The following is a 12,488-nucleotide window of genomic DNA, read 5'->3' as shown; positions in this document are numbered from 1 at the left end:
ATATTCTTTGCTTGGGGGGATATTGAAAGTCTGAAAAATAGCAATATTTCTAACTCTAATGTATATGTTCTGGCCTTGAATGAGCTGTTTCATGTGCAGAAAGAACAAGACATTTTTGTTTTCTGACCTTCAACTGAAACAAAAAATGATACTTTCTGTAGTATAATATACTCACGTCCTTAATCCTCAAGATCTGTATTTTTTTTTTTCCCCTTGTCACTATCTATCCCCAGGACAGTCTGCAAGGATACAAAGCACAAAACAAGTTTCTTAACAAAGAAATCTTGGAGCTTTCAGCTCTGCGAAGAAACTCTGAAAGAAGGGAACAAGAACAGGAGTCAAAGGTGAGGCTTTTTGAAGTGAAACTTTAGTATACAAGCAAGTCTGATCTCCCAATATAGCTGCCTCTTGTATGGCTGGCATCATGTGTAAAGGTTGGTCCATCTACAAGGCATCGACATAGATGATAATCTGTGCTAAATGTCCAAGTCACTTGAGGTTTGTCAGAAGTGGGAATACTTTTTTTTTTTTTTTAGGGCCTAGTCACACAACAGTGTGCATTGCAACACACCTGTTGTGTGTTGAAGCGCATTGCCTAGAGTCCAAAAATAAATGGGTTGAAACCCAGAGCAATATTTCATATTCCCATTGCACACGTTCCTGGTATAATCTCTCCAAAATAGGGTGCTGTAGATATTTGCCAGCACACCAAGGATCGGCACAAAGTGGCATCCAAACGGGTAGTCACAAGAAAAGTGCAACGTTTTCAGAGTCACGCAGGACCCTTTTGTCACACATGTGCCTGATGAAGGGGTCCTGCGTGACTCCGAAACGTTTTACTTTTCTTGTGTTGTCATCATGCAATAAACTACCCATTTGGAAGCCACTTTTTGCCAATCCTTGGCGTGCTGGCAAATATCTACCTTGAAACCCACAGCAACACACACTAAAATAGGGCAGGCTGTATTCTATCGTCATAATTAATTGCACCGCAGCGCATCATTGAATGTAACGTGCATTTCGGTATTGCACAGAAACGCAATGCAAATGTAGGAATGAGCCCTTGGGGTACCTAAAGACACAAGATGGTTGTTAGGAGCTGGATCAGAAAATAGTCTTATGTGTATAAGAAGGATACATAGGGAAGATCATGTTTCTGAATAGATTTCCCTGGCCTATCACTACTGTTTTCTCTAAAATAAGGGCAGCACTGATCATTGTAATGGAACGCTTTCAATGTCTGCATGTCATTTTGTTAAGCCTGCCATAGACAGACTGAAATTTGGCTGGTTCAGTTGGAACCGGAAGAATTTCAATCAATCTATGGGCAGGCTGGTTGTGCTGAAGGTGATCTATCAATCAACATCAGTACAGCCTGTTGGGGTTTTTTGTTCACTCACTGCCAGTGGCTATGGCCGCCAGCAGTGATCATTGTATTCTGACGTCAGGGAAACCTCCCGCTATCTGAATACAATAACACAGGGGGAGAGATCCCCATCAACAAGGACTGTGGTGATAGGGGAATTTTAAGCAATTTTCTTTCTTTTAACCGTGGTTGAAGAAAATAAAAAAAATGTATATTGCATGGCCTTCCTAACTGTCTACATGTGGTCACAACAGTCTAAATATAAAACACATATAGACCCAAGATGGGGATTTTTTTTTAGCCCATCTTTCCTGCCCAGAACCACATACACTAGGAATGTGAGACTCCTAAATTTGAATAAAATTCTTCTTAAATGCCTTTTTTATTGAGTTTTTTCCTTTTTTTTTGACAAACGCACCATATATTCTGTAATGCTATACAGTGCTAAATCTTTAAATATTAGATGTGTAAAGCATTCAAAATTAGCAGGAGAGACAATCGGAAAAACTTAATACAGAAAGATCCATGTACATATATCTCCTACTTATGAGTCTACACAAAAATACTTTAGCACAGCTGCAGTGTTTCCTGACAGCATAATCCGTACACCAAATGGAAATGGGGAGTATGATGGGAAGACATAACAGATGTAAAATGGTGTGGATCACAAGCCAGTTAAACATGAGATGAGAGCAATCCTTGTATCAGCTTGATAACATGGAAGCATTATAAGATCTAGGTCTTAATATTACATTTCCAATGCCTCGCACACACCGCTAGCTGAGCTGAACAAAAAAAACCTGAGCTGCTGTACTAACAATCCGATATTAGTACAGTGATCTTCCCTACTGAGCTATTGTGTTCATACCTCATTTATGGGAAATGGTGGCAGCCTTAACCACTTAAGACCCGGACCAAAATGCAGCTAAAGGACCTTGCCCCTTTTTGCGATTCGGCACTGCGTCGCTTTAACTGACAATTGCGCGGTCGTGGCTCCCAAACAAAATTGGCGTCCTTTTTTTTCCCCACAAATAGAGCTTTCTTTTGGCGGTATTTGATCACCTCTGCGTTTTTTTTTTTTTTGCGCTATAAACAAAAATAGAGCGACAATTTTGAAAAAAATGCAATATTTTTTACTTTTTGCTATAATAAATATCCCCCAAAAAAATATATAAAAAAAATGTTTTTACTCGGTTTAGGCCGATACATAATTATTCTACCTATTTTTGGTAAAAAAAATCGCAATAAGTGTTTATCGGTTGGTTTGCGCAAAATTTATAGCGTTTACAAAATAGGGGATAGTTTTATTGCATTTTTATAAAAAAATTTTTTTTTACTACTAATGGCGGTGATCAGCGATTTTTTTTTTTTTTTTTTTTTTTTTTTTTTGTGACTGCGACATTTTGGCGGACACTTCGGACAATTTTGACACATTTTTGGGACCGTTGTCATTTTTCACAGCAAAAAATGCATTTAAAATGCATTGTTTATTGTGAAAATGACAGTTGCAGTTTGGGAGTTAAACACAGGGGGCGCTGTAGGGGTTAGTGTTCACTTAGTGTGTGTTTACAACTGTAGGGGGGTGTGGCTGTAGGACTGACGTCATCGATCGAGTCTCCCTTATATAAGGGATCACTCGATCGATACGCCGCCACAGTGAAGCACAGGGAAGCCGTGTTTACATACGGCTCTCCCCGTGCTTCAGCCTCGGGGAGCAATCGCGACGGAGCGGCTATAAACGAATAGCCGCGCCGTCGTCCCGGATCGCTCCCCGAGGGAACCCGCCTGCCGCACGCAGCGGGGGGGGGGGGTCCCGATCGGACCCCCCACCCGCTAGAAGGCAAGGACGTATATATACGTCCTTCTGCCTGTCCGTGCCATTCTGTGGACGTAAATAGTCGTGCGGCGGGCGTTAAGGGGTTAAGCAGGGTATACGCATCCAGTTTTTTTTTTTTTTTTTTTTTTTTCGTTCAACCACCTGGTTGAATGAAAAAAAACTGACAGATCCCTGAATCAATACAGACGATGTTGATGCAGGGATCTCTTGTGCTGTTCTGACATCCTACAGCAGGATTACCCCCTGACCATACAGAGATCAGTGCTGCAGCCTTTGGATGAAAGCACTGATTCAATGGTGGTTTTCCATCATGACCATTTGACAGAAGCTGGTTGTTAGACTGGCTTCTGTTGAACAGTGGTACACATGTAACAAAATGTGTCCGGTTCCTGCTGAACCGGCTGATTTTCGGTCTATGTATACCCTGGTTTAGACATAGGGGTTCGCATGCATAGGTTGCTTAGAAAGGGGTATATTATTTTGGGGATTACTATACAGTAGTATATTGAAAGCTTTGTGCTAGTGTTGGTCAGTAGTGATTCATATACAATAGAAATCTTTTTTTGTTTTTTTTAGCCCCCAAAGAGATAACAAAGAGTTGTTTACAGCTTTTGGAAATCCAATGAATTTTTTTTTTTTTTCCCCCTTTTAAGTTAAAGGACTTTTTTGAATTGTGGCAGCAGACATGGGGAAACGATCTCCCAGGTCTGCTGTCACAGCAGGGATCGGGCGAGGGGGAGGGGGGGGGGGGGTGCATTCATAACATGTTACACGGTACACCCTGAATATGGGTGTAACAATGGTATGAAAGGTGAACTTATCCTTTAAAATCCAAGTTACCTGAAAGGTGGTCTCAAGTTCAGAAAGGTGAACTAAGTAAGGCTGGTAACATCAATGTATGCATCACCTATTAGAAACTCAGCAAATTTTAAATCCTTCCTGAAAGCTAGCCCTGTAGCTGCATATTCTATAATGGAAAATCAGTGGAAAAACCTTCTTGTAATTTGGGTGGAGCCAAAAACTCAGATGCAGAAATATCACTGTCCCCACCACGGAGCCTTTGAGTGAATGTGCACAATGCCTTTTCCCCCGGACTCCAATATCGGCTAGGAGATGGCTTTGCCTTCAAGTTTTAAAAACTGCATGCTTTTAAGTGAACAGTTTTGGTCATATTAATCCACACATGGGCTACCCAAAGCTAAGCAATCTACTTGGGGTGTTGTGGTAGTAATTCCTTTGTTTTGTGATTTTGTAAATATTCTGTAGTTCTGGTAGGCCAAATCTGAATGTATCCTTCTTTCTGTAGTATGCTACCCTTGAGGCCAAAATGTGTCAGATTGAGAGCAAGTACCTTGTCCTCCTCCAAGAAATGAAGACACCAGTGTGTTCTGATGTCGAGGGACCCAGTCGAGAAGTGGTTAACCAGCTTTTGGAGGACGCACTAAAGGTGGAGACAGCGGAGCACACTGAGCACACGTTCATCAGACCGCATGCTATGAGGTATCTAGAACCTTTTTATAGGAGAAGCTGCTATTTGTCTGAGCAGGTCTAGACCCCTGTGTATTATATCCAAAAAGAGATCATCGAGAATGGAATTGATCAGCTAGCCTGGTGGATTATGACCTGCAAAATGCAGCTGCTGCTTAAATGTTCATTGAAATTATTGGCTCTGTAATGATTGCCTTCAGCTTTGTGTACAAAACAAATCTAGACTAAGGCCTCACCTTCTGTATGATGACAAAACATGCCCAAATCTATAGTGAATAATACAGTTGTTGTGAGTAAAGTTCTTAGATTTGTGCATCTTAACCCTTATGCAGCGTACACACGATCATTTTTCAGCATGAAAAAAACAAAGTTTTTCAGCATGTAGAAAAATCGACGTTTTTCCAACTTCATCATTAATACAATGTTGCCCACACTCCATCGTTTTTTAAAAATGCTCTAGCAAAACGTGGTGACATACAACACGTACGACGGCACTATAAAGGGGAAGTTCCATGCGGATGACACCACCCTTGGGGCTGCTTTTAGCTGATTTCCTGTTAGTAAAAGACGATTAACGCTTTTTTGTCTGTTACAGCGTGATGAATGTGCTTACTCCATTACGAATTGTAGTTTTACCAGAACGAGCGCTCCTGTCTCATAACTTGCTTCTGAGAATGCGCGGGTTTTTTACGTAATTTTAGCCCACACACGATCATTTTTTACAACCCGAAAAATGACATAGTTTAAAACGACGTTAAGAAATGCAGCATGTTCGACAAAAAAAAAAATTGTCGTTTTTAAATGACGTTTTCTAAAAACAACGTTTTTTTTCATGCTGAAAAAAATGATCTTGTGTACACAGCATTACACTTATTTTATACTATGTTATCTTTGTAGCTATGAAATGTAAAGTGACCAGACCTAACCAAGAACATTTCTAAGGTAACAGGCTGACGTGTAGCTACCTTGTGGTGGCTACTAGTGAATGTCATTGCTTACAAATGTTCTAGGCTAGATTAGGTTTGCTTGATCTGGCTTTAAAAAGTTTTCGAAAAAAAAAGGGAAAGGGCTAACATTACCACTTTAAAAATGAGTTACAAGTCTTTCATATCACAGTGACTGTGGTCTGAACTCCTGGTAAATATAAAATGATCTACGATATGTAATTCAGTTGAAAGAAAAATCCTTACAAATGAGAGAGGTGGGTACAGTGTGTATGTTCTTCACACTTTGTTGCATTGCGTAGTGCAGGCTTCCTAGCAGAAGGAGAAGCAGAGTGATGACTTCATCTGTATCCTGCTGCTCCTTCACGATACAGATAGAGGCTGGGATAGGCTCTAGACCAGTCTGTATTGCTTGGCTTAAAGTATAAAGGGAGGGCACAGAGAGTGCAAGGATAGCTGTGCTTTCTGGAAGAGGGAGCTGGATCACATGAGCAGCTGTAAGTAAGCAGAATGTGCTCAAGTCCACTATAAGCCCTGCTCCACGCCAGTGCGGCTTTGAAATTGCGCTACTTTAGTGTGATTTCAAAGCCCCAGATCAGCGTGATTTCATTGCGGCTTATGACTTAATTTAACAGAAGTCAATGCAAGTTGCAATGAACTTGCAATAAAGTAGTGCAGAAACCTATTTCCGAGTCGCTGTGACCTGCGCCGCAAGGATTTAAACGGTTCCATTGGCGGCAATAGAGTGCGATTTGTCACAGGATTTTAAACTGTCAACTCGCGTGACACATCACACTGGTGTGAACCAGGGCTTGGACTTGAAGGAGTAAGGCTCCATGCACACTGAAGCTGATAAACTGCAGTTTATTGGCGTTTTGGCTTTTTTTTTTTTAAAGCCCATAAACTGAACTCTATGTTGGCCTATGTGCCCATGCACACCTGGGCGTTTTTTAGTGTTAATGAGCTTTGGAGTTTATTGGCTTTTTTCTGAACGCCCGAAATTTGCGTTCAAAGTGCAATTTTTTTGGTGGGGAAAAAGGCAAAACGCTCAAAAGCTGGCGCCAGCGTTTTTTTTTCATTTTTTTTATCCATTGAAAAAAAAAAAAGCTACACTGAAAACGCTGATTAAAGCTATTGCAAAAACGCTAAAAAACGTTGAAAGGCTCCCTGCAAAGCTACTGGTGTTTTTTTATAGCTTTTTTTTAGCTTCAGTATGCATGGAGCCTTAGAAGAACAACATTCAGATTTAGAACTTGCTCAATAATTGGCCATCATTAAAGTGACACATTAACAGTTTTAAATCTTTATTTTTTCCTAAAAGATCACGCAGAGGTCCGAAAAGCACCTTTGGTCTCAATCTGGAGCATCTTTAATTATTGGACTTAACCCAAAGAGTATCAAATATTACAGCTTTTCAGTTTTAATTTGACCAGTCAAAATGCAAAGTGATCACAGAGGCTGCCAATAGATTCTTATTAACATTTATGTGAACCCTAACATAGACAAGTTTAATATCTCAATTTTTTTTTTCTTTAAAATCCACCTTTTACAAAATAATAAAGGCACATACAGTCGATAGGTACAGTATTTGCAGAGAAAAAAAATTGCATTTTATTGCAAATCAGCCAGCAAATCATTGCAACCCTGATCAGTGGATGGTGGATGCTTTGCCAAGTTCCTACAGACTCTTACTCCAGCTCCCTGTCCGTACCAAGGTTAGAGTTAGGGCACTTTCACACTGAGGCGCTGGGGCGTCGGCGGTAAAGTTCCACTATTTTTAACGGCGCTTTAGCTGTGCTTTTTTGGCCGCTAGCCGGGTGCTTTTAACCCACACTATCAGACGAAAAAGGGTAAAAAGCGCTGCTTCGGTGCTGCCTATAGATTTTAAAGCTATAGCGCCTGTAAAGCGCCTCAGTGTGAAATTAGCCTTAGTGAGCTAGAGGAAATGTCAAAGGACTACAGGTGTTATTATTACAGCAGTCGTGTTCCATTGAGAACTATAAGGCCGTCTGCTGCGATGGAAGATGGTACTTGTAGTTCATTCATTCACAGTTCTCTGTAAGGCCCCTTTCACACAAGCGGATTGATCAGGTTTGCCTGTCCTTCTTTTTTTTTTTCAAGCGGACCCGAGTGGCAGATGTTAACGGACTTGTGTCTGTTTACACCTGCCCTACCTCCGATTCGATCAGACAAAAACAAACGGAAGGGGATCCGTACCCTTCCATCTGGCAAGATCGGAGGGCAGTTGGTGTTAACGGAGAGCGGGCCTGTTTACATCTGAGTGCCCATAAAGCAGAGCGGACTGTATTTGTTTCCGTGATTGTATGACCTGTCATCCACCAGCTCCACTCAGCATAGCAGGGTCAGATCCCCTGCTGAGAAAAATGGATCTGGCCCATATGAAAGGTGCTTTAATGCATGACTTGTCTGTGTGAGACTCCATCCGCAGAGCTGCACAAATTAAAAAGGTGACAGCAGGGGAGGTGACCTGCTAAATCTGCCTGAAATCTTGTGAGCTGAACTTCCTGTGCTCTCTACCTGTGCTGACTGGTATCAGTTAGCATTGTTTGCAGTTACAAAACACCTCCTCCCTATTTTATAGAAAAGAGGCGAAGGTGAGGTGTTCTGGTCTTTTCTAGGGTGACGGTGCTGCTCCCCCATAGATGCAGTACAAAGCGTGAGCAGCGTTACCCTAGGAAAGGAAATATTACTGGCAGGATCACCGGGTGTACAAAAAATGTAACCAAAAAGAAAATTAATGCAGCCACTTTATCTTGGAACTGGTAATCTGCAATATTTAACATTTTTGTTCTGGGTTTTGATACACTTTAACCTCCTTGGCGGTATCCCCGAGCGTGACTCTGGGTGGATTTTCCATGCTAGGATCGGTATCCCCGAGTCACGCTCGGGGTAGATGTGCAGAGCGTGCAGCGGCGCGGCTTACCTTCTCGCTGAATCCACAGGCTTGGTTTACTTACCTTGTCTCTGGATCCAGCGTTGCATCCCCGCTGTGTGAGCGAGCGGGTCCTCGCTCGATTCACAGTGTCCCCGTGTGCCGCCGATCTCCGCTCCCTGCGATGTTACGACGCACGGGGGCGGAGAACGGCGCCAAAATTCAAAAAAGTAAACAAACACATTACATACAGTATACTGTAATCTTATAGATTACAGTACTGTATGTAAAAAATACACACACCCTTGTCCCTAGTGGTCTGCCCAGTGTCCTACATGTTATTTTATATAATAAAAACTGTTCTTTCTGCCTGCAAACTGTAGATTGTCCATAGCAACCAAAAGTGTCCCTTTTATGTCAAAAATGGTTTTAGAGCAGCTAGAAAACAGCGATAATAAATTATAATCACTTGCAGAATTGTGCGATAGTGATTTGTGGGGAAATTCGTCATAAAAAAATAAAAGTAATGACGGCGACAATTCTGCAACTGAGCAAATTTCAGTGATTTTGAGTTGATTACATTATTGAATAATTTTTATTATAATTATATTATTTGTTATAAGTATTTATATTTATTTATTATATTATTTATCATTTTGTTTTTAAAAAAAAATCATACCCGGGATGCCTACTAGACTCTTGTTTGGTCAGATTTAAGTGAGTTATTCCTAAGAATTGCAGGCCTACAGTATAAAACGCCAAATCTCCTTGCAAATAATTGTATCGCTTTTGGTACATAATTCCAGACAGAATCATACCGCCAGGGAGGTTAAGGGTCCTGTCACATGGGCTTTCCATTCGGGTTCACCCGTCAGTTTTTTAGGCGAAAGCTTTGTGCAAATCTATGGGCAAGAGAATGTAAATGGATGTGTAAATTACATCCACTTCCCTCTGCATTCATCCAGGTCCAGGAAAAAAAAATATGAAAGGACTGCATTCTTTTCTTGTATCTGGACCTAAACGTGATGGATTGAAGGGTGCCTGATGTAAACAGATGCAAGTCTGTTTTTATCTGGCCGCCCATAGATCAAAAACAGGTCCGCAAGGGTTCACTGTCGCAATACAGAAGAAAATTGAATGGGTATGAATGTCGTGTTAGTGGCATCCATCCTGTTGTGCTCTGATTTATAGGGGGTTCTGTTTATGGAACTCCTGCTAAATAGACCAGACATGGCCTGCGTGAAAAGAACCCTAACGCATGCATAAAGTATTCTTTGGGTGTTGTATGGTTAGAATGTAATAAACTATGCTGACGCATAAAATCTGTAACGGCAAAATAAGTGCCATTATTTTTTAACTTTCCTTTTGTAATCCCATGTGCAGCAAATACGACATCTTCGGATTCCAGATCCTCCCTGAGGATGAAGATGATGAGGAGAGATTGGTGGCCAAAGTAAGGGCCCTGGATATAAAGTCTTTGTCCCTGTCGGATAACCAAGAGATTTCAACAGTGGTGAAGTGGGAAAATTATTTTGCCAACATGGTAAACCGAGAAATGGTCCGTTCACCAGAGCTCAAAAACCTTGTCCGGAATGGAATCCCACACCAACATCGTTCTAAAATGTGGAAATTGTTTGTAAACCAGCACATCAAGAAATTAAAGGATGAGGTCGCTCCTGATTACTTTGAGACCCTTCTCCGAAATGCCCTTGAGAAGCAAAATCCAGCCTCGAAACAGATTGAACTGGACCTTATGAGGACACTGCCAAACAACAAGCACTACACATCGTCCACCTCTGAGGGTATCCAGAAGCTACGCAATGTCCTGCTAGCTTATTCCTGGAGGAATCCTGATATTGGCTACTGCCAGGGACTGAATCGGTGAGGGAGGTTAGAGAAAGCTGCTTGCGCTTTATGTATACCAATGGCTGCAGCACAGCATAACGCACTGGTAACAATGCATGTATTCACATTCTGAGATGGGAAAGAGGGTACCTTTTTCTACAGGCAATATTTTTCAGTGATAGACACAAGTATACTACATCCTCCGTTTCATCTTTATTACAGATAAGAGAAAACAGAGAGATATTTCATGTACAGGAGCAACATACTTATACATTTAGGCCTCGTACACACGACGGGACATGTCCGACGAAAACGGTCCGCGGACCGTTTTCATCGGACATGTCCGCTGGCGGATTTTGGTCTGATGGCTGTACACACCATCAGACCAAATTTCCCGCGAACGCGGTGACGTGGCCGCGGCGACGTGCGCGGCCCTGGAAGGTCAATGCTTCCACGCATGCGTCGAATCACTTCGGGCATGCGAGGGCTTTCGGCCGAGCGGACATGTCCGGTGAGTCGTACAGACGACCGAACATGTCTGACGGACAGGCTTCCAGCGGACATGTTTCTTAGCATGCTAAGAAACATTTGTCCGCTGGAAACCTGTCCGATCCGCCGGAAAATTGTCCGGTCGGCCATACAGACGACCGAACATGTCCGCGGAAACTGGTCCGACGGACCAGTTTCAGCAGACATGTTCGGTCGTGTGTACGAAGCCTTACAGACAACTGCTATGATCCGCAGAAAAACAATACTACAAAAAAGTAATATTTCTTGAAGTGGAACTAAATCCACAGTCTACCCTAGAGCATTTGCCATTATGGCATAACATATGGCTCCTTCATGATGTGAGGTCCACACTCTCCCTCATCACTTTGTATTCTGGGTTTAGCATCTTCCTTTTTAGGACCTTTGGATAGTCCCTACACATGCACACTGGAGTAACATGGCCCTGAAACCTGACTCCATTTGCAGCATCTTACAAATGCTGGGAGTGTGCACTGCATAAGCACTTCAGGCAGTTGAAAACATTTGATAACAGACAAGTAAAGCAGTTAATTTTACAGTACAGGACACAGGCACCATGGGTTATAGGCACTGTACCCTAAGGTGATTGGACAATGGCAAGCCCCCCAGCCACTCCCCTATAACCCTACCCCTCTCCGTGAGTCCACAGTTTCTTTGCTAGTTTCTGTAGGTGATGGACATCATCTTCTAGAAAAAAACTGCTTCACTAGTTTTATTATTTTTCTTATGTTCTCTTCCGATTTTCCAATCAACTCTCACTGTCTTCACAGAAGCAGTGCATCAAGATAAATGTATCCTCACTGTGAGGACGGCCTGTAATGTTTCTTCAGGCACAGAATCCTCCGTGGATTGCATACGCTGACAGTTGGTGCAACACGCAGTTAGCCGCACGGTGCTATACAGGTCTAGGTACGTGGTCTATCACCATGGAACCCAGTCCCTGAAGACACCTTGAGGGGTATGCCCACAGTGATGGATGAAGCCTGGACTTTATATACATTCCAGCGTTGTGGATAGGGTCACCCTGTATCTTTGACTGTTGGGCCCTTTTCACACAACCGTTCCATCAGTTGTATTTAGGTTACTCACATTTAAGATTGGGCACATTGTGGCCCTGATATATATATTCCACTTATGGTTGAGGGTGTATTATATTAAGTCACAGCTCACATTTCCAGAGACTAAACCCTCTGGATAATTAGATCAGCGCAGTAACATTTTTTCCTATGCAGGTTTTCAGGAGGACCTGATTGGACGTTCCATTCACCCCTATGGACCTCCAGGTGTAAACGGAATTGTGTCTGTTTAAACCTGCATACCCCCAATCCAATACAGTCCCCTAAAAACAAACGGAAAGGGATCCACCCACCTTCATCTAAGTGGATCAGATTGGAGGTAGTTGGGTGTAAACGGACAGCAGAGTCCTGTTTAAACCGCTGCCTATCATCTTCCCACTTTGCTCTGATGAGCAGGGGATCTGTGAGCGGTTCCCCTGCTGATTGGAACGGAGTCTGCTCTGTGTTAAAGGGGCCTTCCTGTTTAAAACTGGGCTATGTTTGGAATGTATTCACTTTAGAGTGTAAACTT

At 42.3% G+C, this 12,488-nt stretch overlaps 1 protein-coding gene across 3 annotated transcripts in view; it reads left to right on the top strand.

The window, feature by feature from the left end:
• TBC1D2B (TBC1 domain family member 2B) overlaps positions 1 to 12,488 on the top strand; it is a 94,374-nt gene that overhangs the window by 64,013 nt on the left and 17,873 nt on the right. For all 3 annotated transcript variants that reach the window (XM_040343085.1, XM_040343087.1, XM_040343086.1), the window contains 3 exons: positions 234 to 344; positions 4,510 to 4,703; positions 9,912 to 10,409. In XM_040343085.1, the coding sequence (XP_040199019.1) occupies positions 234 to 344; positions 4,510 to 4,703; positions 9,912 to 10,409 (803 nt within the window). The remainder of the gene's footprint in view (positions 1 to 233; positions 345 to 4,509; positions 4,704 to 9,911; positions 10,410 to 12,488) is intronic.

The sequence above is a fragment of the Rana temporaria genome, chromosome 3 (assembly GCF_905171775.1).
Source record: "Rana temporaria chromosome 3, aRanTem1.1, whole genome shotgun sequence".
NCBI classification, from domain to species: Eukaryota; Metazoa; Chordata; class Amphibia; order Anura; family Ranidae; genus Rana; species Rana temporaria.
Note: the sequence above shows the minus strand (reverse complement) of the source record. Positions and strands in the feature narration are given on the sequence as shown.